The 27485-nt window shown below is 46.1% G+C and overlaps 2 protein-coding genes across 2 annotated transcripts in view; one reads left to right on the top strand and one right to left on the bottom strand.

Moving 5' to 3' along the window:
* The window catches only part of NECAB2 (N-terminal EF-hand calcium binding protein 2), a 295013-nt gene extending 291598 nt beyond the window's left edge, over window positions 1-3415 (top strand). The window contains exons 12-13 of the mRNA XM_030582141.1: window positions 597-688; window positions 2214-3415. Coding sequence (XP_030438001.1) covers window positions 597-688; window positions 2214-2242 — 121 coding nt within the window. The 3' untranslated portion in view covers window positions 2243-3415. The remainder of the gene's footprint in view (window positions 1-596; window positions 689-2213) is intronic.
* A 1067-nt stretch (window positions 3416-4482) lies between these two features.
* Window positions 4483-27260, bottom strand: SLC38A8 (solute carrier family 38 member 8). Its single transcript, XM_030581965.1, has 11 exons — window positions 27162-27260; window positions 25872-26063; window positions 18165-18363; window positions 17240-17399; window positions 15499-15603; window positions 13831-13888; window positions 12612-12726; window positions 11587-11734; window positions 10128-10327; window positions 8069-8120; window positions 4483-4622 (listed from the first exon to the last, which is right to left on the bottom strand). The coding sequence occupies exons 1-11, from the start codon at window positions 27258-27260 to the stop codon at window positions 4520-4522; spliced, it is 1431 nt and encodes a 476-aa protein (XP_030437825.1). The 3' UTR covers window positions 4483-4519.
* Window positions 27261-27485: the final 225 nt, after the last annotated feature.

Genomic DNA, 27485 nt, shown 5'->3' with positions numbered 1-27485 from the left:
AGTGCTGCACAAAGAGGTATCCTGATAGGGAGAGCATCCTCACTCTTTTCTAATGAATCTGTTCCCTTTAACTACATATTAATTGGGCCAAAAGATGCCTCAAAAGCCCTCTGTGGGATGGAGATTAAAGTGTGGAAGACCTAGGTTCAAATTCTACCTCTGCCTGAGCAGAAGGCAGTAGCAGAGGGGATCTGCCCCCGGAGGTTAGTACCTGTATCACTGAACAATGGGCTGTTGCACTTTTAATTAAATATGAATTTGGGGCCAAACAAAACAAACATCTGAATCACTCTTCTGTCCCCACTGGTTAGGGTGATTAAAAGTGAGCTTGCTAGAGAAAGGAGCAAACACTCTGGATTACTGGAACTGTACATGAAAAACCCCTACAAGTCAGCATACGGTGGGACCCTGATATAGTGAGCAAACAAACAGCAACTGCGAATCGCCCTGCAAACATCTATGTCTGTCTTGCTCCCCTTGCATCATTCCTGACTGCAATTCCCAGTAGCAATGGGCAACCCCAACACAGCATTCTCCTGTTGAAACAAAGGAGACTGTATAGGCCACAATTAACAATTTCTCAAACTTTGTTTCAGCCACCTGCAGAGTGCTCCCTGTAAAGGGTTCCAGCATGTTAAAGTGGACACACTGACTCAGCCTGAAGCAGTTTCCAGTGTGTCTGTGCCAGGTAAGGTCAACAGCAGTCAAGGGATCTTAATAGCTGAAGGGACTTGGAAGCCAACGTTCCTGCTTCAGCCATTTCAGGCAGAAGGCTGAACGGTCTCAAAGGACTACGCAGCTGGATCTGTTTAATTACTAGTGAGCTCTGTGCCCTATCAGACAAGCTACCCTGCAGCCTTACCTTGTACCCATCTGCACACTACTGCCCTGCTCAGTAAATGCTGTTAACGGTACTTTGTCCTTCAGGACAAAAATGTTACTATTCCAGGGGTATATTTTTAAATCCATTAAGCTGCAGGCATTGACGCAGCTTGCAGCACGACAACTCCCCCTCCACACACACACACACACTGAGGGCCTGATTCTTCATGCCCGTATACCCTCTAGAGTCAGTTAAGCCTATGGTGGGTATAAAATGCTACCCAACCCAAATGATGGTAGCACTTGCCCCCCCCCCCCCAGTGTAAATGCCGGTACCCGGAATAACACGCTGGAGAATCAGGCCCATGTGTTCATAGCGCAGAGGTTACTCCTCCGTGAGAGCAGCATAAAACATTGTGTGTTTAAAGTGGGACTGCTGAGTCATTGTGGATTTTTTTGCTTGTGAATGTCACGAGTTTGTCACTTTAAATATTTGTATGCATCTCAGTGCAAGACAAAATGAGTCCCCATTTCTCACTGCTGCACAAAGCAGCACAGCAGCTGATTTTTTTCAAATTTGTAAAAGCCACAGGACTGGAAGTCACGAGATATGGATCAGACGTGACCCTGTCAAGTTGGGCAACTTTCTAGGGCCCTCACACAATTTTTTTGCTGGTGTAACTTAGTGATTTAAAAAAAAAATAGAGCCAGACCAGTAACACCCCCTCCTATGGATGCAGCTATGCAGTATGAAGGTCCTTAGTCCCATATGGGACTAAGCTATACCCGTATAACACTTTCATCATGTCCACACTGAAAGGGTTCTACCACTTCACCAGGAGGTATAGTTAAAGCCATATACCTTGTGAACGGAGACAAAGCCTTATCCATTGTGTGCCTCGGTTTGCCCCTGCAGATAATAATGACTTACCTCCCACCGGGGCTGTGAAGTGTAGTTATCAGGCAATGCATGTAGGGGGTGAGGTCTGATGGATGGTGATAGCATCCTGCAGCATTTAATTACTTAAGCAATTCATTTTTCAGTACAGCTGTAAACAGCGGAAGTCTGCTCTCATTCTCAAAGTTGTAAATTCAGATTGATTTGATTGAGGCAGTTCCCGCTTTATACCAGAGTTACTAATACAGGGTTTGACCCATTAGTCCTCTCCCTCAATGTTTTAGCTGTGTGACAAGCTACCTTCCCTCAGCATGATTTGTTTTGCAGGCAGAGATCAGGTTCTTCCCGTTTGTGCTGCAATGAGCAGTCCCGCTTTGACACAGCCTCCTCCTGCCCTCTCCCACCTCACCACCACAGGGAGGGTTGGCTGTTGCCCACACAAAGCTTCAGGGGTGACACTGAGCTCCTGCATTGACCGGTTGTTCTCTTGCAGCTGCCTGGTGCACTCTGAACAGAGACTGAGTCCTTGGCCGGCACAGAGTCAAGCAGCAAGGTGACCTGTGGCACTTCCAGGCTCTCTTGCCTTCTCTCTCCCTTTGCAGAGGACTAAACTCCTGTCTTTTCTAATGCCTCTGTTACAGGTGATGTCTTTTGAGTTCACTACTAAGCAAGAATATCAGCAATGTATTTGCTAGGTGTTTGAAGTGAAGGAAAAAACATAACCACCTCCCCACCCACACAGTCATACCTCCTGAATGCTCCCCTTAAAGCTTGGGATGGGGCAGAATCTGCCTGCCTCCTGTCCCCAGCAGCCCCATTGCAGGGATTCATGGGTTTTAGTCTTGGCTCTGCAGTGGTGGGCTAGTTGCTTATCCTGCCTGTGCCTCAGTAAAGTAAGGATAGTGGAACAGCTTGGCCAGAATGTTCAAACCAGGAGTGCTGGATTTTCAGCACTTCTGTCACTATCTTTCTATTGTCTGACTCAAGACCCATCCCACCTAGGATCCTGTCTAAGAGGGGCCAGCACCAGGTTACCTCTGTTAAGGAGTCTAAATATCAACACTGGTGTTAGTTTCTTTGTTTAGCAGTTTTGTAAGAAAATAATTTATAGCATAGACCTGGTACTGCTGTAAGAGTCCTCCTTGAGGTTTCGCTAGTTCACTGCTGCGTAGCATAACAGGCCTTACTCCTGGAGAGAAGGAAACATTGGGCCACTGCCTTAGAACTAGATACAAAGGAGTTGTCCGTTCACCTTTTTTAGATTTTTAATTTATTCATCGGGTTTCTTCTTTATATTCTGGCCGCTGAGAAGAACCACCGACCTTTCTCCTTCCCTGCCCAGTCCTACCTCTTGGTTCCACAATTAGTTTCCTTCACATTAACGCCAATGCATGCTAAATGAGCCTTGATGTATGATAAATGCCTTCTGGCTGTAGAAAGTAGCAATCTGTTCCTTTACTAAGTTTGGTGCATTTTGTATTTGTTTCTAATGGGGACAGAAGCAGGGGAGACTATTCTTTGGGATGCAGGCTTGCTTATTTCTTCACTTTGACCGTAACATTTGGTATTATTCGCTCTGTATGTTAGAAATCATCTGGCTTTCAACCCATGGTACATTATAGGACGTACAACCTGTAAGGAATTTAATATTAGGATATGTACAGTTAGATAATACAGAGACCAAATAAAATGTAACTGGGAAATGGTGGTGGTTTCATTCTAATCTCTCCTTGCTCTTCAACAGGGAAAATGAATGGAAGTAGTTTTGTGAACTTAAATTATTTTGATGCGTTTGTCATGACAAGGGTAGGTGGAAAAGAAAGGGCAATTTTGCACAAAATCACTGTTCTACGTAGTGGGGAACGCCAGTATCCTTATATTGAAGGCGAGATGGCAGTGCCGGAATGTCTGTACTGCCATCAGAGATGTGACTGCAGCCGTACAGATTGACCTAGCTTGCTCAAGTAACAATAGCAGTGACGCCACAGGACCCTAGGTGATCAAAGCTGTCTACACGTGCTACCATTGCAGCTCTAACGGCTGTGGGAACATGTGCATGAAGGTGTTACACTAGTACAAGCATTAGAATTTACAGGAGGTCCATGACCAGAGTTGAACTTGTATCTGTTCTTGCAATACCGCTATGATCTGTAAAATACAAAACAAACAGGATAGTTCAAGGATTTGCCCTTTTTCTAGAACGCACACACTCCCACAGCTGCAAATGGGTGTCTAGTTATTGCTTTGAACATGGTGTGTAATAAGGGCAACAAAATTGGAATGGTATAACCCATTGGGAAAGCTGGAATTTGAGATGACAGCAACAGGCTATAGTTTGAAGAGGGGAGTATCAGGGACACCTAGGATTGCCCTTTCTCCTGCAATGGCTGATACTTGGGGGTTGCTCTGATGGAAGGAAACCATGTACCATCAAACATCAGAAGGGAAGAATATATAAAGATGTGAGGAGGTGCAATGATCTTACAGCATCACTATGTTGTTTGACCGGCACCCTACTGCATGATAATGCTCGTCACTTAGCCAACTGGCCCCCTGGATTTAGCAAACAAACAGGAGAGACACTGTAAAATTTTTTTTTTAAAGCTAAAGTGAACATAAACAGGGAAAGGCTGAGAAACACCCATCAGTCATTTGGAAACCATGCTGTCCTCCAGTAAGATGCATTGTTCTTTGCAAGCATGGCTGCCTGGGGGTTGCGCCAAACAGGACACACTGGTCAAACTGTAGGGGATCAAATGATGTGCAACTTGCTGAAGGCTGCTGGGTACCTGTAAGCAGCTAGACTTTGTAGACCAACTCCATGAGAGCAATGGTGGTGCTCTGGCCAAAGACAAAAGCTCCACAGAGGATGGAGATGACACCCCAAGCAATCAAACAGGATCTAGAAAATAGAAAAACAGTGCAACGTACCTTAAGGCAATGATTTAGTTTCCCAGGAGAAGGCTGATTGATTTAAAAAGAAGTATTACCATAAATACAACTCTTCCCCTAAATAAGAAATCAACTTTTATTCATTGAGATCTTAGGGTATCAGTGGTAGTTTGTGTTTTGTAAACCTAACTGTACTGTTCTTCAGACTAATGGTGCAGTGACTGAATTCAGCCTTAACACCTCATAACTTATTTTACTGAGTAGGGGAATGTTGCCTAATGACACCTTGTCAGCTGGTTAAAATGGCAGCAATTTTTAAATGGAAGTGGGCAGGGGGGAGAAGTTTATGGGTGCCCACTACAAGTTAATTAAGCCTGACCCCAGTTTCTCTGCCTGTCCATCCTGTATCTGTTACAGCATTCCAGCCCCAATGTAAGGTTCTTCTGGAGCAGAGAGGTGCTGGGCCCTGTAATTCCCACCCGTCTCTACTAAAGAGCGGTTATCAGAAAAGACAACCCTTGCTGGGTGGATGCAGAGACAGAGCAGCTGAAACAAAAATTACACTTTACTCCTGTTATCCCTGTGAGGGGAAGAGCTGCGTTCAGTTTCTTCCTGTGAAATAAGAGACTGTTGAGTGACTGACTGCAGTCAAAATGTCAGTATGGATGCACACATCAGAGAACCCAGCTTGACTGTCAGGTCTGAGGTAGAACTTCTGGCAGGGACATGTGCTCTAGTAGCCAAGGAGAGACAGAAGAACATGGATCCCTCACATCATTTATACAGCGTTGGAATGTTTTTCTCTTAATTTATTTTGCACAAAATAGTTGCAAGGCTCTTGCTTATGAGACATTGCCAATGTACCCTCTACTACACAGAATTGTGGGCCCTGCTGAAGAATAAAGAAACTTTTTCCTTTTGCTCCTGTTTGCCCACTTGTCAGTATGGCTATAGCATTGCATTAAAATGAGCTTTGCTTTGGCAGTTAAGTGACACTATTTTTTCTTAGCCCCAGGGTCCGTCTTCACAACCAAAATAAAAACAAAAAACAAAAAAAAAACCATGCTTTTGACATTTTAATCAAATTCCATGACAACGCTACATGAGTAATAAAGAGAAGCTAGACACTGAAAGGCCCTCAATTGTAGAGACTTTAAAAACATCCTCATTTGCTTTCAGTGTAGTTAAAATCTTTTCTTTGGCAGAGAAGGATGTTTTGGTAAAGCTACGAGACTCCAAGATACTGTCTGAAAACATGCCCACAAAACCTGTCAGCTGACTGAGTGGTGTGTTCATTGCAAGGCAGCAGAAGCGATATTCTGACACCTCTCCTCAGGTGAGCAGGACTGTACCTGTCCATCTGAGCTATAGTGAAATGCAAAATTCAGTTTAAGAAACTTACATTGAAAGATACTTGTGAATTCAGTTGTGTCTTGACTTACAGTGAAATGTCACCAGTCTTTAAGGATGAAATTCACAGAGATCCAAGGCTCTACTTATGCACCCTTTAATTTGCTTAGGGCTTAAATATGACTTGTTCTGGTTCTCTCTACAGGCCTGTTCACTTTCCCCATCCCAGATGCAATAGCTGAGAGACCTGAACCCATGACCTCCAGTATCAGAAGTTGGGGTCTTAGGTCTAAACCAACAAGGCGGCTGCACAGGGATGAACAAACTGATTCCTCTCCAGCCTCTTCTTAAAGCCAACTGCTGGCTCACAAACACTCCCCCCTCCCCCCTCTCCCCCCGCCAAAGCCCATTAAAAAATTACAGACCAGCATGGGGTAGTCCATAATTACTGATGGGCTTTGGGCATTCCTGAAATGACCTCAGGAGGGAATTGCATCCAGCCCTCTTCGGCCAAAAGTACAAATGGTTTCAACATGAAAACCAGCCAGTGGGGCAGAATTATGTCAGGCAAAGAATCCTGGGAAGAACCAAGATGACTTGGTGGGGTAGAGGGAACGGAGAAAGCAGACTCCAGTACCAGTGGAAAGGGCAAGCTATAATCAAGCAATAGCAGTTAGGTTGTGTTGCCAGGTAACAGGTGACTGCAGGCCAAGAGCCACAAGCTCAAGGCAAAGGCTGTGCAGTCTGCTGCGAACGGGGGTGGCTGTTACCACATTTAGTCATGAAGGCCCAGATTCTCAAAGGTATTTAGGTGCCTGACTCCTGTTGATTTCAATGGGAGTTAAATACCTTGGAGGATCTGGGCTGAAGGGCTCAGTTCTGTCACCCTTGCTTGCGTTGAATAAGACCATATTATGCAAATAGTTCCCACCAGTGTCAGTTAATGTGCCTCTGTCTCACCTGTAAGAACAGGCAAAATAAACCCACTGAAATGTTAAAGTACTTACAAGGGTGAAGGTGACAGAATTGTGCTCTTACTATGTTAAGGGAATTAATCCACATGTAGGTGGTAGTCTGACTGAAAGATACATTGCGGACAGCCTAAGCTTCTACACTGTAGAATAAACATTGATAAAATCCAAAGAACAACAGAAAACCTGCCTGCTTGTTTGTGAATTGGAAATTAATCTGCCTGGTTTCCAGCCCTCTGGGCCTGATAAATTAAGGCATTTAGTGCAAAATTCAGAGAAAAAAATACATTCAAATTCCTTACGAACAGTTGGAGCTGGGTGAACATGTGAGCAGTGTTCATTCCCATACAAACCACATGTCCACTCTGACTGTATTCATGACCCTTATTTGCCATGTGTACACAGGGATTTTTAAAAAGTAAGATTGCAGAAAAGGGGCTCATGAGGAAACAAATATGTCCCTGTGGGCAGCTCTTCCATTGCTCTGGGAGCAGAACCACCAGCAGGTGGCTTACGTGACCCCAGTTGCACACGGCATAGTGAAGAGTCTGGCTAAAAAGAAACTAAAACCTCTGACTGCAGAATTTAAATAGGAGAACCAGCTACATTTGCCGAATTTGTCAAATTATTCACTAATAGCTCATCTAACTCTACTAACACCTCAGATTACAAACTGAAATATTTAAGGTTGAATTTCTTACCTTTCAAATGGTTTCAAAATTCTTTTGCACTTTACACAGCTTAGACAGTGAAACTAGATTGTCTGTTCCTCTCTCTATCAGCATAATACTTCTTGGGTTTTCAACAGGAAGGGAAAATGACTATATAGTGATACCCAAACACACTCATCCTTTTGGCTTTAACTGCTATGATTAACGTGTTATTTGATGTCACATTCTGAGACTGCAAGAGCCTTGCAGTGGAGTTTAGACAGGGAAAAGGACACATTCATTCTTCGTTAAGTTTTAATGGGCACTTCTGATGTGCGGGAGATGAAGACTGAAATGGAGGGACCCTGCCACATCTTTGAACTGACTATCAGGGACAGCTCCACTTACATAGGCTATACATGTAGTGCACTAGGAACATCTCCTAATATTTATATGCATATAGCCAGCCCTATATGGCAGCTTACTTTTTCCTTGGTTCAATGGGTTCCGTTTCCATTGCACATACTAGACATAACCCTGCAAATCAGAACATATAATGTTTGTCATTTAAACATGTTACATGCATTCCCAAATATTCCTCCCAGTAACCACAAGAAGGCAGTGGCAATTTTAGAAGGAACCATGCATTAGTTCAGTTGTGCATTGCCTATCAGCACTACAGCTCTCTTAGAACATGTATGGATACAGTCAGCTGGATGCTTTAACTTAAGACTTTCCCCCCTATTTTCAGATGTTTTTCCATCATTTTCTTTTGTGGCTTCTGCTCTGCAGGCATGCAAACTCACTTCTAGTTGTTACTTTAAACTTTTGTCTGACACCCAGCTACATTTGGAGGGTTGTTACATAAAATCGTTCATGTGGGTTCATTTTACTTAGGAAAAAAATGATGATGGCTCAGATTTTTAGAGGTATTTAGGCATTGCTTTGCTGAGTATTGCAATGCCTAAACCTTAAAAATCTGGGCATTTGTCACTTCCATAACATGTGATAACTACTAGCGGTATGGAAATGTGACGGAGCATTGAAGGAATATAAATAGAGGAGGGTATGGAAGGAAGGGTCTCCCCCGCCCGTCCCCCCTCTTTGCCCACAGAAAATGTGTTACTGAATGCCAAGCGCATCCATTAGATTTCACATCTACCTCCACTGGATCTCACCAAAAACAAAGTGTGTAGATTACAAGGTGCTGTTAGGATCAGACCATCTTTGGAAATTCACACAGACTGTTGTTCTGAAGCCACACACATGGTTCTGGAATTACATTTGTTTTTGAAATGTTCTCAGTACATGGGCAACCTGATCAGGTCTTCCTCCTGATCTTCCCCTTCCCACCTCCCCTACATACATGGAGAGGAAGATTTCTCCAGTGACTCAATTTTCCACTCAGTTTGTACCTCTCTGATAACTATTGGAATTATTGCAAGAAAGTTGATGATGGCCATTTTGAAACACCTGGAAATCTTAATTGCCATGTTGATAATGCTGGGCCAGAGTCAGCATTATACCTAGCACCTACACGTCTATGTGAAGAGTTTTTAGCCCAGGAGGCTCGAAGAGGAAGGGGTTCTGTTAAAATCAAAATCAATAAATAAATTTAAAAAAATCAACCAGGGAATTTATGTAAAATCAACAGCCCTGAGGCAGTTTGAAATAAAAGTAAGTGGAGCTTCCAGCTCTATTTATCTCTCACACCGTCAGTGAAGGAAACTACAAAGCATTTACTCAAGAGGGTGGTAGCTGAAAACAGCAATGAACAGAGAAATACCCTGCTACTGAGTGCCTTGCAAAAGCAGCTCTAGACACGTTCCTTTAAACAGAAGAGTCTCCCTTTTGCTGAAGAATCAACAATCCCTCACCCAAAAAATATTCAAGCCTAGAGTTTTTAATGTGTTCCATTGCATTTTACACCTCCTCTGTGTCGGTGTAAGGGATTACACAAAGATGCAAGGCTGCAGAGAATCAGAACTTGTGACTAATGGACACACTGATAACAAGTTACCAAACAAAATTTATGAATGATTCTTTGTATCCAAAACTGCCAGATTGCAGCCACATCAGGAGATTCTTATCTGAAAGCTACTTTAAAGAGTCTATGGATTCTGGAGCCTTTCAACCTGGCTCCTTACTCTAGGAATAGGCCCAAGCAGAAAGGCAAACTTTAAAAACCCATCCTCTTTCCTTCTCCAGCTCAGAGCCCCCAGATCCCAGATGAAATCTTGGGGAGAGATGATGTTGGGTTTTGTTTGTTTAAAGGGGCAAATGGAGCAGAGGACATTGAGCAGTTTTTTAAACTTGCACATAGCTCCCAGTGCACCTGGTCAGAGAAAAATCTGAGCAGGAGCACCGCCTCCATGTCAATTTCCTTCTGTCACCCCAGTTTTCAAAGGAAATTAATTCACAAAAAAGCATTTTCCGCCTAGAAACTCAGAACATGGGAAGTAAGTTTAGAAATTAATGCATCAAACCCTTCCCAGGCTCAGCTTCTGAATTAAAATGCACACACATCTGTTACCAAGCACGTGCCTGGAAAGATGAAGATGAAGAACGCGCTGATGCCACCAATAATACTGATGACCTCGCTGATGTCAGGGACAAACAGAGCAATGACGAGTGTCACTATGATCCAGGTGACAGTCAGCACAATCCTCGTACACCTCTCATAAGGCTCCAGGAGCATGACAGACCTGCACTTGTCATTCAGGCAGACATCCTGTAGGACAGACCTATCAGACAAATACAGCCAGGTTACATACAGCGCTGTGCTGGGTTCAGAACTCCTTGCCATTGTGTCTGCTAATGCCCACGGTCAGTCACGTATTGTGATGGGGTCTTTCTTGTGTCCCAAGTTATTGGCTGTTCTTCACATCAAAATGCATAATTGAGGCTGCAGTTACTTGGGCGGGATTGTATTGTTTGAGCAATGCACTCAATAGGGGGCAGTGCAGAGCTCAGCTCCACCCCGGCAGGAAGTTGCTCATGGAACACGCATTCTGTGTAGATAGACTTATACCTCCCACACACTCACTGCTGCCCCTTCCCAAGCGTGTCTGTGCGCAGACGGAAAGCACCACCTTTGGGGATGGGACAGGCTGTTTTCCCCAGCACGCTCCTCAAGGAGAGAGGCCATGGCTTCACCACCTCCCCATCTCTTTTGGGGCAACATGTGCCCAGAAGTTCCTGCCCCTGCATGAAAGCCAGGACAACTCACTATTTGTGAGACAGAAGCACCTAGAGGCTCAAGCCAAGACCGGGCTCAGCGAGTTACACTCACGTCGGCTTTGTTACAGGGAGGGGAAGTTACCTGCCTGCTAAGAATCTCACTTTCCCAGGACCAGCTCTAGGCACCAGCAAACCAAGCACGTGCTTGGGGTGGCACAATTCCAGGGGCGGCACTCTGGGAGATTTTTTTGTTCTTTGTTTTGGCTTGAGGCAGCAAAACCCCTAGAGCCAACCCTGCACTTTCCCCTCTGATCCTCTTGGTCAGGCTCCTTGAGACACACCTTTCCTTTTCCCTTCCACAAGACCCCCTGCCAACTAGGGGCTTTTGATGTGCCTCCCGCACACCCTTCCCCAAGGCTGCTTGCCCAGGTGTTCTGTTTTATGATCTCAGACAGCCCCTGCCCATCGATCCCCTGTGGGGAGGTTGTCACTGCCTTCCATACGGTGACCACTGTCTTTATGACCCTTCTTCGCTCTTATTATGCCTATTGTCCTTGCAGAACTAGCCCTTCCCTGGCTCTCCCCCTTCACCATTGTGAAAGGATGCCCAGTCAGTGGCAGATTTGCAGCCACCCCCATTTGGGTCTTTGCCAATTCACTGTTTTAGAGGTGGGCTGCGCTTCGCCATTAGTAATCTCTCTTTCCGAATCTTCTCTGGATGAAATCTACCCCATTGACACCTACCACTGTGGGCATAAGCCCATTCCTACACACTGCCCCTCCACACATTTCATTAGCCATGCACAGCTGCAGCCTCTCTTACCTCCCCAGCAGGAGAACGATAGGGTAGATGGTGATGATAGAGATGCCAAAGAGTAGCCGGGCTATAATGATGATCAGGTCATTTCCTGGGTATGACATCAGAATATCGGCAGCAACATCAGCACCAAAGGTTAAATAGCCATAAAGCCCTAGAAACAGAAGCAGCAAAGATCAGAGGCATTAAATGTGATATTGAGCTACAGTCGTGATACCATTTGGGGAGGAGTTTGGAGGAAGAACCAACTGCGAGGGAAGTTATTAAAATGAATGTGTATTGCTCATTATAGCTGGGGCAGGTAGCATTGCCTATTATTAAGGTTGCCCAACATGTCCCATATAAAAATCTGCTCATAACTTTGCAAAACTTTAGCCATTTGGGCTGAAATGTTGCATGTTAGGTGTCTGCCTCAGGCTGAATTGCGGGGAAGAGGTATAAAAGATTTGAAAGAATGGATGGTGGTCACTTAACAAGGAGCTATTCTGTTAAGGGAGCACCATCCATTCAGTGCACTGACTGAGGCTGGGGCCCTGTGGGAAATATAGTTGGGGATTACGTAACTGGAGACCGTATTGGAATGCAGATTGAACAGAAGGCCGCATCACGATTGTGCAGGCAAACTTAATTCTGGCACTTCTGAACGCTTGACTTTGCAACTGTAGTAAAGTTATTTGAACATAGGATGCGTGTGTATTTATCACTCATGTGGGAGGAAGCCTTTAAGGAAGACAAATTTGTAAAACTTCCTTGCCAAATGACCCCCTCCTATGACAGCTGAGCTATAAAGAGTCGAAGAAATCTTTAGTCAAACAGTTTAAAGGCATCCTGAGCACAATTAGTTGCCATGATGCCAATCAGGAAACCCTTGTCTGAGCGCTATGGCATGTTTCACGTTGTACATTAATGTGGTCTAACATGAAGTCATTGTCTGGTGTCAACAAGGCCTACCCGTGCAATGCGGTTTCTGGGTGAGAGAGGAGGAGGTGAAAGTTTCAGCAGGTTGGGATAAGGCGAGAGGGAGGGGTTACCTGTAAGAGAATAAATCAACAGGCAGAAGAGCATGGAGAGCACAGACACCACAATCCAAAGGGAGAGTTTCTTGTTGTGCATGCTGCTGTAGATGGCAATGCAGGCTTCATGACACTGAAACACGAGAGAGTTCGGCACGCTTATCAGCAGGAGAAGGGAGGATGAAATGCCTCTCGCCACGTGAGCTGCAAGCTATCGGCTTATCATATTCCCTCTGTGCCACAGTCCCACCACCGCCCTGCCCCCAAACCTTCCCCTGGGGCCTTCCACTCCCATACGCAGCCATTCCACCCTTCTCCCAGGCCCCTGCCTCAGCAGGAGGCAGACTGCTGGGGTACCTTCTGTCCTGAGTCCCCTCCAGAGACAGGTCACCGCCCCTTGAGTGATTCTCCCCAGTGACCAAATCACAGGACTCGTCCTTCCTCCTGCCAGCAGAACAGGAGGGGCTGTTCTCTGCCTCTGGAAGGGGCCACTCCCACCCCTCTCAGGGCCAGAAACAGAGCTGTTCCTTTCTCCCCACCTCATGCAGCAGGGGAAGGGAAGCGACAAACCCCATGGTTCTTCTTGCTCCCACCCACTCCATGGGCAGGAACTGAGCCAAGCAGCTAACCTGCTATGGCGCTGAGTACAGGGGAGCTCTGATCTGGGTTCCACTGGTTCTGCCTGCTCAGAGACCGGACGAGAACACAGATCCAAACCCTCACGCTGTGCTGACCCTGTGGCTCAGGCAGGGCTCTTACTGTATCAGGCTTCCCACGTGAGGCAGCCCCATTAACACTGCTGCTTATAGAAAGAGATGCCCATTACTGGAAGCTCCTTAAATCAAGCCCCTTCCCCTGTCCCCCCCAGACTCACTAATGAAGGACACAACTCAACGTCGGGATCACGTCTGCACCAGACAGGTATGTACGCTGCACTCCCTAACCTCCCAGGGTGAAATCCTAGCCCCATGGAAGCCAAGGGGAGTTTTGCCATTGACTTTCCTGGGGCCAGGTTTTCACCCCCAGTGTCCCACCCGTAGATTCTGGGATGCATGGTCTTGTGCAGGTGGGAAAGGGGGGGTCTCTGCTTGTTTCTTGTCCTGGTCAAGGCAGGGGGGAGGGCGCTTCTCTAGCCTGGGGCATCATGTTAAGTGAGAGCTTCTGCTAAGGTAGCTGTACTAGCGACCTGCTGGACTGGCCCACAGAAAAGGACAATGGAAATCCACGGTGCTGTTACCTGAAATCCAAAACAGATCGTTGGGATGACGCTGAACATGGAAGCCAAGGAAGACACCCTGCAAGATTGGGAGAGGAAGGGGAGCACAGATGATCAGTTCAGTTGAAGAAAAAGTATGTCATTGGGTCAGGAAGAGAAATACATTCACAGCTTTGCCTGGCGCTACACCAAAAAGCTTTCCCCCCCCGCCCCCCTGTGGAAAGGAGCCCAGCAGCACAGCATCAACTGGCTATTCCAAAAGGAGGCAAGTTTGTACCCACTTACACAGGAGAGAATTCAGCTTCCATTCCTGCACCAGACTCTGTGTGCCTGGAGCCCCGCTGGCTTCCAGGAAGGTCAGCTCACGTGGAGTCAGTCGCAGGAGCGGGGCCTTCGCTGCACACTGATACCCTGGTCTACCTGAGGGAATCATTCCCCACTGGCAGCCTCATACGTTTGCCAATGAATCCCTGGCACAGACAGCGCTCCCGCAGTCCCCCCCCATTTCATAACCTACCAGGAACCATCTCCTCAGCAGGTTTAACAGAGGTAAAGAGCCTAAAGCCAGCAGCCCCCTGCCCCAGCCAGGCCTCTCACTCTTACCAATGCTAGTTCAGCTGAACTGGTGTTGGTACCCAAGTGAATGTATTGCTACAATTGCCTAGTGTAGACAAGGCCCTGGAGTCTTTCAGGGTTGACAAGACTGGAATTTCTAATGTAAGAAAGCAGAAAAAGCCTCCCACCGGGGAATTGTGTGATGGTGGTGGTGCTGGTGGGGTGGAGGTTCAGGCCTTCTTGATTTATTAGACTGAAGCAAAATAGATAAGGAAAAAGGATAGAAGCCCAGTTCTCCCTCACACCCTCCATGCACAGTCACCTCTGAAGAGCCACACAGCCATGACAGACCCTGACACACACACTTCTCCCAACACCCAAGAATTCATCATCTTCCAGTGGTGCCTGCATGCAAATACTCAGATGGCTCACAGACCCTTTGTAATAAGGTATCATCTGGCCTTCAAAATAGAGGGCCAGATCATCTACATCACTCCACTGAAGTCATGCATGTGGCACTGATTTATGCCAGCTGAGGAGCTGACTCTGAAGTTGCTATTTTATGCAACCTAAACCCTCGGACAACCAAAGTTTTAACCACCCCTCTGTTGCCCATATGAGGTATCTGGTGGGCCCTAATACAGAGAAAGCCCCTTCTTAGACATCCGCATCCCAGCCATGGAAGCAACAAAGGATTACTACGCTGGCCACCCTGCGATGGCATTGATCCCTTAGCCTTGTTTCAAAGTGAGCAGCATGCACTTCGTTGGATTAGTTATAGGGGCAGGGAAAGCCAAGCACTCCCTAATGGCCTGAGATGCACATTAGCACCTCCAGGCATGATTGCAGCTGCCCTGGCCGCTAACTGTAAGTTCAGCAGATCCAGGACTCCTCCAGGACATTAGCACAGCATGGCGAGCCAAGGAGGAGGAATACAAAGGAAAAAAAAACACAGGCAGACTTTCCTGCAGTTTTAACGGCTTGGCACGGCATAAAAATAGCCCTGAAGTTCCAGCACATTTGTTGTGTTAGCATCCTAATTGCCACTCAGCACATTTGTGTCCTGGGTTTAGTGCCAAGTCAAGGAGCCTGGGGTCCCTTGAAGCAGTGATAAATGGTTGCACCAGTACTTACCTTGAGGAATAATGGTGCTCATGCATGATAACTTGCTCCGTTCTTAGGTAGTATTTTATTATAATCACCAGGGTCAGGTAGCAAGCAGCCAAAGTACCTAAAATACTAAAACAAACGGATTGGAGAGGAAAAAAGTGTTCCGCTTTTATTGTACAGAATGAAGATTCAGCCACGCAATGTTGGCAGGCTGCAATGTTCAATGAGTGTGAGTTACAACCCTGTCAGAGAATATACTGCGATTCATAAGGGCAGCAACCTGGCTACTCACTGAAACTGGGAAAATACAACGCTTGTGAGTTCATGGGACTGCAGCCAGACCCCAAACATGCACCAGTATCTGCACAAAGGGAAACACCTCCCTGTCCACAGAGAGAAACATTTTAACTCTAACAGGAGTCTGGTCCGGAGTCTCTCTCACTTGGTTTGTACTGCTGTGGCTCCATTGACTTCACTGGATGTGCTCTCAATTCACAGAGGGGAAAGCAGGAGCATACGGTCACACCCTATGCCACGTACATGCTTTTTGTAACACTCACCACTTCTTAGCTTTACAGAGACTGTAGATACAGGAATGAGCTCACCCGCCACTGAAATGCAACCTCCTCTGGGGTGCAACGAGAGACACGCTGCACCAGCAGCACTACCCAGGAGTTTGAGGGAGTGAAAGGGAAAGATTAATATCTTGAACAAATATAATATCTTGAACAAATAGCAGGCAGGGGGATTTACATAAAAAGAAAATTACCCAAGATGCCGTTTGGCCAAGACACAGATTTAGCACCTCCATTCCTGTGAGATTGCTATGGGATCTGGAGTGCCTGTGAGATTGCTTTGGGATCTGGAGTGTCATTCAGAAACCTCTGCCCAAGTGAGAGCTGCTTAAAGGACGCGACCTCAGAGAAAGTCAGATTAACATGTTCACAGTCTCTTCTTACGGTGTCTATTTTAGCTCACATCCTATTTATTAGCAATTACAAGTGAGATTATTGGCTGACAGCCAGCTTGTCTTCTCCGCTCTGCTCTGGACACTGGGGATTCACTTGCCATGTTGTATTTACCATGTTCTGCAGGAAGTCCCTTAAACTTTTCTAAGAAGCGAAACCAATTCACCAAGTCCCAAGCCAACGAGAGCTCAGCTAACACACATGTAGGGCTCCAACGGTGCCCACAAACCCAAAACACTAGCCCTGATTCAGTACCCGTGGACGGGCGTTTCTGTAGCGTGGCCAAAAGCTCACAAGCTCTTCACCTGCATTGACTGGAGCAGTGTGTGAGGATGAGCAGCAAGGGGCAGAGAGTGGGCGTGGCCAGAATTTGGGTGAGTTGATAAAATCTGTGTTAACGCGGAGGCTGTGCACGTGCCGGATTTCAGCTCCTCCTCCTGCTAGCCGGGGGAGTGGCTCACTTGAGTGTGTTTAAGACCAGCACGGAGAAGAAAGCAAGACCAGGGCAGGAAGGAGGGCCAGCCACTGACCTGGGAGTAATCTGAAGGCTCCGTGCAGCTGCTCAGTGGCTCACTGGGTATATAGGGCACAGTGTTCTTGGTGCACACCAGCCTGCACATGCCATGTCCCTCCCCTTAAGTCCCCACATTGGCTGAGTTGTAAGTAACCGAGCACCAGGCGTAGCAGCCTGCCAGTGGCTCAGCACGCATCTCTCACCCTTGGCTTGGAGGGCTGGGTGCATTTGGCCCCAGTTCAGCCTACCAGCCTCATAGCTCTGTCATTAGCGCCAAGCGTACCTGGTGTATTTCTGGAACCCAATCTCTCTGGGAACCGACAGAGGGAAGATGACCAGGGCGCACAGGGCAGTCAGGGTGAAGCGGTAATCTGTATACCAGTGCTGGGAAGGAGGCGGCCCTTCTCCACTCAGAGTCATGTTCATGTAGAGGGAGTCACATACTGAAGAGGAGAAAGGGAAAAGGCGGTTCAAGGGGGCAGGGGAGCTCAGCATCCGCTTGTCTTGTGTTGTCCTAGTGGTCAGCTGCAATAGGGCCAGCAACAGCGTGAATCACTTTTTAGATATCAAACATAGGAACTGCTCGGTAGTGCCCAGGAATTAAGATCAAGTTTCAAACAGAGAGCTCAAGGGCGGTAAGATCCTCGCATGCAGTCTTTACAGTCCTGTCAGTGTAACAGCTCATCAGACGCTGGACTAGTCTCCGCTGGAAACAGGGATTGACCATGGAGAAAATGGCCGTTGGCAGAACAGGACATTGACAGGATGGCCGCCTTTCGCCAAAAACACAGGGTGCAAGGTGTGCCAAACACCCTGCTGTCCTCAAAATTGTCTCTGTGCTGATAAAGTTAATAGCCTAATTTTCCAAACGTGACTAGTGATTTTGGGTGCTTTCCTGGAGATGTCCTAAAGGGGCCAATTTCTCACAGAGCAGACGCTCAGCACTTTCCAAAAATCAGGCCTCTTTGTGGTATCTCAGGTTGGGCACCCCCATCCCAAAATCAAGCCCAACACATTTGTTTTGGAAGTCTCTTATGCTCGCCTCTGGGGTAGTGTACATACATGCAGAGAACTGGAATGACGCAGACTGCAATAGCTCATGCTATTGGCACGAGCATGAATGGCCACCTCTCCTTTGGTGGCTCTAGCGTCATGGTCAGAACAAGGGGACTCTGTGCCAGGTCCATTCCCTAAGCAGCGACACTTACATTTTTCCAGCTGATCGCCCACAACTCTGAGGAAGGCTATGGAAATCATGAAGAGATTTAAAATGAAGCAGATCTCGCAGAGCTTCCCAATGGCCGACCCACAGATTTCTCTGACTACGCCCTGGTACGTGGACTGGGTGCTGATGGAGGAGGCATATCCCAGGATCACTAGGCCGCTAATTAGGAATATTAAGGAGCCCTGCAGAGATGGACAACATAGGAAATAAAAGTGAAGTGAGTTTGCATTTACATTGGTCCTCCTTTAACCAGTGATGATTAGAGCTGCCCATCTTATGCTGTGAAAGTCTTTCCTCAAAAAGCCCTGGAAGTTACATGGCGGCTTTGTAACCTAAGTGTAAAGCAACTGATACCCAAGACAAACACATCATGGGCTTTGGCAAGAGGAGGCTGCTTCCTTTGGATTCTTCTAGTAAAGCGAATGCCTCTGAACCATTAGGAGATAGAGAAGGGACAGAGCAGAATCGCTGCCATCACCAAGTTATTATTTGTATTGCCCTCGTCATGGACCAGGACCCCACTGCACTAGGTGCTGTAGAAACATAGAACAAAAAGACACTTTTTAGGGATGAGAGAGAAAAATCTAAAACCAAACTGGCAACATCCAATCTTGTACCTGGCCACTAGATGGCAGAGAGCAATCTAACCGCCTACCTCAATGGATGCATTGACATTTCTAATGCAGTCGGTTAGCCCTGATTCATAGGTGGATAGAAAGGGGTGTTATGTATCTATGTATAACGTAACGTATCCATCCAGGCTTGAGTACAATGAATATGCAAGTGTAATGAGAGTCTTTAGGTTTGGTCTCTCTTGTTTATTTCCCGGTGGAACCTGGGCCATAGTAGAACACAGGCGATCTGCCAATGCGATTCTGAAGGACACACACCTAGTAGGTCAGTCCATGGTGGTAGTGCTTTTTTACATCAAGGCAGGCTATGAATGAAGGATCGTTTTATGAGAATGATCATGGGTTAGCAAATTTTCCTGTCAAAACACCCTCCAGCAGCATCACCTCAGTATTACCCACAGGCTGTGTGCAGCTATAAAACAGCGAAGCTTTTGTTTTATGGCGCACACCACACCTTCAAATTTCACCGCTCTTCTGCACGTTCAGAGCCAGTGGTGAGTTTTGGTTCCCAGAGCCACTGCAGCCTGTCACAAGGAGCCACACACTGGTCTCTCGTTTGTTGTTTTTTCGTACTCTAAAGTAACCTTCATACAGAAATATAACAGAGAGTGTGTGTGTGTGTGTGTGTGTGTGTGTGTGTGTGTGTGTGAGAGAGAGAGAGAGAGAGAGAGAGAGAGAGAGAGAGAGAGCACAGCACAAGAGGGATAGGATTGTAAAACAATGAAACCCAAAGGCAGCATCATGGCTTCCTTACTCACTACCACACTTGAGCTGTTTTTTTCCCTTGCCAACTCCACTATGCCTGAAATCGAGAAAATTCTTCTTCTTTCCTGCTACATCCTGTGTAGGGGAGAGAGTCGGCAGCAAACCTGGGATCTGAAGGCAAGAGGCCTCGTTCCCAGTTCTGTGCTCAGCCCACACCTCTCAGGTGAAGGAATGGGAAGTGTTAGGACAATACAAGGTCTAGAACTGGTACTTACCGTGTAAAATGGCTACATCAGGAACCAGCCAAAACTCAGAATTTGCCTGGCATCACCACGTACCTCTCGCCGGAGGGTTGGAGGGAAGGTCAGTGACCGCTCTGTAGTAACTGTTAACAAGGGCTGCCTTTTAGCAGACAGCCTCTGCAAGTGAGAAATCTATCGATGGGCTTTCAGTTTGAAGCCTGCATCCCAGCCACATATTAAAGGCTAGTTTAATCCACAAAAAACACTATGTTCAATACCCCAGAGATATTGAAATGGGAAGATGATTAAGATTTAAGGGAGGACTCTGCTCAGCCCTCAGTGAATGCACAGGAGGACGGGAGTAGGGATAGAGGGTAAGACAATGATTTTCTCCCACCCCCTTGTGCTCCCACACAGAGCCTGACACATCACAGCTTTTGGACTGGCCAATCATTACTTTTCACTAGCACCGCAACTGTACAAAGTGGGCTGGAACATGGCCTCAACCCTAGTCATCAATGGAGCAGACACTTCATCTTCTTCAAGGATAGTGCACAGCCTTGCTCCCCCATGCACCTGCCAATCATGCTTTCTGGAGTCACAAGAAGCATTTAAATTTAGCTTTAGTGGGTTTCAGATCTGATAGCGGGTGCCTCCTGACCAAGGTGGCAGCTCCATAGATTTTTGCCTTTGAATTCTTATCCTCCAAGTTAACTTCACTTACTGCTTGAGAGATGACTCACAAACAGCACTGGGACTGAAATATTTCAACCTTCCCAGACGCACTTTTCCCAACTGGTTAACTTCTAAAACTTCGATTGGTCAGCAGGCAGCCCTTGGTTTCACCAGAATATCTGCTTATGGCCTCTGTTAAAGGAATGGTGCACCTGGAAACTAGTCAGCTACATGAAAAAGAATTGGAAGTGATTTCAGATACTGCACTTGCCATCAGCTTCCTCTGCCAGTTCTTGTGGGTTTCCAAACCCATCTTTAAAAATCTTTTTCTCCCTCTTGCTGGCAGCTGCCATACAAAAGAGTGAACCCCCTCAAGAAGGGAAACTGATTGACTACATGGGAAACTGTGAAACTGACTATGCAGAAGTGGGACAGTTGTGGGGGGAAGTGTTGCAGTTAGAGAAGGACTTTCCTTCCTGCCTCTTTGTACTGGGAAACCTGAGTTACACATAAGAGAAATACCACCAGCTACTCTTACAGAGCACTTGTCATCAGTAGATCTCTAAGCATGTCGCATAGGAGGTCAATATCATTATAAATGCAATCACACTGGTTACAAGGTTTTCACCACTGCCCTGCCACCAGGGGTGAAAGTGAGCTGGTACCAGCCCATGCCCAGTGCTTTAATGTCCCTGCCCCTTTTGCCTCGCTTGTCAGGTCTGTACAAGCAGGGCCACCGACCGGAGGTGTGGGGAGGGGGGGCACAGCAACCTTAAAGCGTTGCCACAGCAAAGGATCCTGCAGCATTTTAACATCCCTGCCCCTTTTGCCCACCCTCGGCCACCGACGTGTCAGTGGGGGGAGCAAAGGGAGCAGCTGCCCCGGGGCCGGCAACTTAAAAGGAGCCACAGGCCCTTTAAATCGCCACTGAAGCCCTGGGCGGCGCGGGCCAGGCGGCCTGGAAGGGCTGGCTGAGGGATGTTGACCCCCCCCAGCCCTGCCCCTTCTGCCTGAGGTCCCACCCCTTCCAGGGACTGGAGCCAGCCCCAGCCCTGGCCCCATATCAGTAAGAATCTGGAGTTACTTTCACCCATCTGCTGCCCTGCCTAAGGCTGGCCTGCTCAACTTTTGGGGTACTCCACATGTATTTCATGTGGTAACATTGAAAACAAGCAGCAAAGTAGATTCCTTAAGCCAAATCCTCAGCTGGTGTAAGCCAGCATAGCTTCACTGAAGTCACCGGAGCTAGACCAGTTTGCACCAGCTGAGGATCTGACCCTGAGGGTAGGTCTACAATGCAAAGAAAAACCTGCAGCACCAAGTCTCAGGGCCCAGGTCAATCGACTTGCGCCTGTGGGGCTCAGGCCGCAGGGCTAACTAGCAGCGTAGACATTCTCACTCAGGCTGCAGCCTGGGCTCCCAGACCCTTCCTGGTCACTGGGTTTCAGAGCCTGGGCTCCAGCCTCAGTGGGAATGTCTACATGGCTGTTTTTAGCCCCGCAGCCTGAGCCCCGCAAGCCGGCGTCCTTTGACCTGGGCTCGGAGACTCAGTGCTCCGAGTTTTTCTTTGCAGTGCTGATGAACTTTCACTGCCTTCACTCAAATCATCATTCTACAAGCACAGAGCAATAGCAAGGGAAGTCCGATGTTTGAGATGGAAGAGCCAAGAATCAGATTAAGTTTCTTCTGGGGGTTTTGCAGAGAAGATCTAGAAGTTCCTAAACCTGCAAACTCATCAGCAAGCATTTACAGCGGCACCAATTACACCCCGATGAGGATGACAGAGGCAGAGATGGACACACTCCCCAAAATACATCTTACAGGGGAAGCCTGCCTGAATGAACCCAGAAGAAATCTCTTAATTAAAGCACATCTGTTTGTATTTTATTTTAAGTAAGATTACTAAGTTAAAAGATTTAAACCTGTCTTTATTTTCATTTAGTCTCCGGGAAAAAATGGCCAGAGAACTAGCTATACACATGGGCCTCATTTCCAGCCTGGCTTAGCTGCCCCCACTCCCCTTGACTTCAGTCAGCGTTGTGGGTGCTCAGCATCTCTGGGTACCAGGCCCATATGGTACGATTTCTTCAGCGTCAGTTCAAGGTCCTGCTCATGCCGCCATGCACAACTGTGAGAAGTTCCACTGAGCCGGTGTGTGCTGAAGAAATACTAGAGTCAGTAACTCCCTGGGACTACTCACCGTAAAGAACAGGGCCACAGGGTTACAGCCCAGTTGGCAGATCAAGGCCCTAAATCACCCCAACATGCACTTTGAGAGAAAATGGAAAGTCAGGTGACTCCACTTAGATGCACATAAGTCAAGAGAACATTAAAAAAAACCCCCACAGAATCATCTTTCGGTTTAATTATTCTAACGGTGACATTAAAGCACCATATTGTATATTACAGATCAGACTTACAATACGTTTGAAAGTCTCAGCACCATGTGACAGAATTTGCACAAGCAGTCAGACTCGCCTTTGTGAGCTAACTACAGGAAGATAGCTCTCCAGGTTGGGGTGATGAGACAGCAAAGGTGAAAAATCAGAATAGGACTCGGGGGTAATAGGAGCCTATATAAGGAAAAAGACCCCAAAATCGGGACTGTCCCTATAAAATTGGGACATCTGGTCATCCTACTCCAGGTAGCCCTGATTTCATCCATGTCCCGACTCCTATGGGCCTTGCTTGCATCAGGCTGAAAAGACTAAGATGTTATCAATTTGTTACCGTACTTTATACCCTTATCCCAATCCCATTCACTTCAATGGGTTTTGGATCAGGTCCTCAGTCAGTGACTCATTTAAACTTGATACAGGAAAGGTAAAATGGTGCTCAGATCATATTCCTCATAAAAATCCAACGGAGAGAGCGGGGCCCCATTCTTCTCACTTACACCAGTGGAGCTTGATTGTCGTACAACAGGAGTAATTTCACTGAAACCGGTGTAAGGAAGAGGATAAGGTCCGGTGCCATCAACATAATAAAGGTTCATAGTCTCGTGAGGGGAAGATTTTCAAAAGGCATAAAGGGCAGGTGGGCCCCCCAAGTCCCATTTGTGCCTTCGAAAAATTCCCCTGTAACCTTTTGAATCTACTCCTACATCACTCAGTTCCTGCAAATCCTGGAGACAAGACACAATGGTTTCTATGCTGGAGGTGTCAGGCTATTTGTGAAGACATGGCTGCCCATCAGTTGTGCTTTTGTGTGTTTTTATATTTGATTTTAATGGTTGTCGTCTCACCAGCATTAAGCCGCAAGAAAAGAGTCTGTGACACAAGTTGTGTGATCTCGTATAAGAACTCTTACCAGCTGGAGGATAAGAAATGCATTTTATGTCAACAAACACGATTAGCACATAAACAGCACCGTATTAATGGGTTACTTAAATTCTGATTGTGTACATACTATACTGAATCTCTTTGATTTGTTAATGCAAAAATGCTTGTGCAACAAAAAAAAATTGTTAGTGTCCTTTACCAACTTTTAAAACATGCTCAGCAGTTGTCAACAATTCTATTAGTATAAATGAAAATTAGGTATTTGTCTTACTCTTCAGAATCTTTGTTATTTAGTCAGACTTCCATCAACCTGTAATCAATCATTTGGGTCCCATTCATATCATGATCTCTCTCACTTCAGATTCCTTAAATCCTGCATTTTCATGTTAAAGATGGCCCCATTATCTTAAATCTATTTTATGCTGATGTGAGGCCCAATCCAAACACTTGTTCAGACAAAGGGAGCCTTTCCACTGACTTCTATGGGTCTTGAAGCTAACCGAGAACATGGACATTTTTTCTTTAATGTTACTGGTTGGAAACTACAGACATGAAGGGAATTGTGTACCTCTGTCTGAAGGAGAATTACATGGTTGTGCAAAGAAGTCAATGTTATTTTAATCAAACTGTGCAGAGAAACGTGGCATTGGAGTGGGTGGATAATTGGTTGGAAAAGCTTCAATTAATCAAGAAATTTCACTGGCACAGTAGAAAACTCTCTCTTACATATCTCAATTACCAGCAATATGAACAAATAATTTAAATTCCTCCAATAGACAGGTCATACCCATGCACAGCATCCCCATAGATTTCCATACAGGGGTGGTGCCATCTTTGTCCTCGTAGCTATCTACATTAGACTTGTGGTAAGTGATGTGGTTCTTATTAATTAAAATTGTAATGTGGAGCATCCGGAAAAGGTGAATTCAAGCAAGATTTCGTTGCCTTGGTCCTATCACTAGGAAGTAGTAGCAGTGCACACAAGTTGGTCATACTTAATGTTGCCAAAATTCAAATTATGGCTTTTTCCCTCGAGTCCACTGACTAGATATAGTTTTTATTATAAAAAAGTAAAACAAACTGAGAAAAAGTTTGCAAAATTGAATCTGTCAGATCTATCAGGTGTTTTTACCATCAAAGGTTAATGTACTTTTGGTAATATGTAAACTGAATCTTACTGAATGCTCGATGCAATCTCTCTCTGTTTATTATTTAAATCATAAGAATAATTTATTTTTAATATGAGACTGTTGGATGAAAGTTATGTATACACCTCATTTCTGTCATTCTCATTCACCTCAATTACCAACCCAATTATCTTTGTTAATTGCTTTTATGATCACATATACCTTAGCAACTTTTACAAAACTTTCCATTTCTTCACAAGTTAGTAAAGTACATTTTCTTGGGGGTTTTAATGTAATATTTTCTCCCATAATAATTGTACCAAATTGATAGGAGTCTCCATTCAGATAACTTGATGGCAGCTAAAGGCTCCCGCCCTTAGCTGGAATTGGGTCCTTTTGGGCTAGATACTATAGGCTGACATTGCATCTGCCCCAAAGAGCTTACAATCTGAGGCCCCGGATTCCAAACATTCCCGTGCTTAGCTTGGAGCATGCGCTCGTGTGTTGGCAGCACAGGGGTGTAAAGGAGATGAGTGATAGACATAAGGTAGAGGAGAGGCAGAGGATATGCAAGCACAGTGATCAGCCCAGTGTTAGTCACATCTACGCATTTGCGCATCAACACACAATCCCCAACAGAGACTGGCTCTGAACTATTTTTAACTCCCTACTCTAATTACAGAGTAAACTACTGAGTCACCTCCAACCAGATGCCCTTTGAACTCACCTCTTTTCTCTGCCTTTTCTCTACGGTTACTAGCTAGTGCCACTGTTTCAAGAACAGATAAGAGGTAGCACCTAGAGGGCGGGGCAGGAGGTCAGTCTCACAGCAAAGAGACACTCTAGAGGACCTGAGGGGAACAGGGAGTGTGGGAGGAACAGGAAGAAATACAGAAAGCCATTTGTTACCGCTAGAGAAAGATTAAGCTACAGGAATTTTTTTAGCCACTAACGCAGAATCTTTGTCCCCTCCAGTGCGCCAATCAATCACTATACAGAAAGCCCTGGGATATTTACTTGTCACTTACCAGTTCCACGAGAACAGCTGTAGTGATACCTCCAGCCTTATTGAAAGCCCATGGGAAATTAAGAAGTCCTGCTCCAAGAGATGATTTCAGCATAATAAAGACAGCCCCGGCAGAGGATAAGTTTGGGCTGCCTGACTCCAGAGTAGGCTTGGCTAACAAGCCGATGCTTTCTCTAGCCAACTTCCTCCATCTCTGAAAGGAAAGAGGGCTGGGTTTAATTGTCTCAGAGTGGACAGATCTATTTGACTAACAAGTCTCTCCGGAATAACAGATCCTGGGGAAGTGCCTCCATTCACATAGCTGTAGAGCTGGATTCGGAGGAGCACAAAATCCTTCAAACAGTTCATTCCCTGTTTTGGCAAAGAACATTAAAATAAAAGGAGTGGGGGCCTCAGAACTTTCACCCCCAATCACAGACCTGCGGGGGAAGGGATTGTGGGAAACCAAATTCTTCTCAACCAATCAAGGGTCAGGGGAATGTGAACCAATTAACTGAGCCAACTTGCGTTCAGTCATTTCTCAGTGGCTTATTTAATTGATGATCTCTCTGGAGAGGATTAAAGAGGAGCAAAGTAAGTGGCGACGCTGTGTCAGATTCCGCAGAGAGGTGTGTGCAGGGATGAACAAACAAAGAAATGGGCTTTAAAGCCTTTAGGGGAAAACCAGGGTCAGGGGAGAGTTTCAAATGAGTGTTCTGTCCTCTGTGCAATCCAAACTAGACACCAACAGATTACAAAATGCCAACCTGGGCCTGATCCATAGCTCACTGACACCTGTGGGAAGACCCCTCCCTATCCACTGACTTCACAGGATTTGTGTCAGACCTTATTGGCCCCAGTTCAGCAAGTTCCATAAGAACATGCTTACCTTTAAATGTGTGCAGAAATGCTCTGCTGAATCAGGGCTTAGGTGTGTGATTACTTCCCCTCTGTTGAAAGACAAGGATTCTAAAGATTGCTGCTCTTTACTTAATAGCACAAGAGTTGCTCAAATGTACACAAAACAAATAAACTGATAGTCTTTTCCCCTGCCTCAGTTTCCTCACCTCTCTGGAGTGTTCTCTGGGCTTGGGCAGAGTCTTCTGAGGTGCCCAGGATCCTTCCTCTATGGCTCAGGGCTTCTCTTCAGAAACATGGAGCCTTCTCTGACCTTGGCTAGTCCACGGGTCAACAGGATTCCCCTGCTAACCACAGCCTTCCTCCCTCTCTTGCCCAAAGCTTCCTGTGTGGCTGGGTGAATCTTCCCCTGACCCATCCAGCTTCTGTGACTACTCAAGACTAGCATAAACACCTGGGATTCTTTGTTGCGTGTCTGGGGATTTTCCACTATCGCAGATACATTTTTAATCCTTTGGAAGAAGGCTAAACATACAATATCAAATTTCTCCATTGTTTCTTTGGTTGCTCAGCTCCGGGTTACAGTTTTCATATTAAATCGGTGGTAACAACTAGATAAACAGACATAGCAGCCATATATCAAACAGCAATGCAGAATTGTACAATGTTGCAAATCAACATTTGATTAAGGATTTCCCTTATCCCCTTTCATACTGAATCAACTTCTTGAATAAAATCTTTTCTACAGTATGGAGAAAATGAATACATGAGCCAGATT

This window comes from Gopherus evgoodei, chromosome 12 (genome assembly GCF_007399415.2).
Source record: "Gopherus evgoodei ecotype Sinaloan lineage chromosome 12, rGopEvg1_v1.p, whole genome shotgun sequence".
In the NCBI taxonomy this organism is placed as follows: Eukaryota; Metazoa; Chordata; order Testudines; family Testudinidae; genus Gopherus; species Gopherus evgoodei.
Note: the sequence above shows the minus strand (reverse complement) of the source record. Positions and strands in the feature narration are given on the sequence as shown.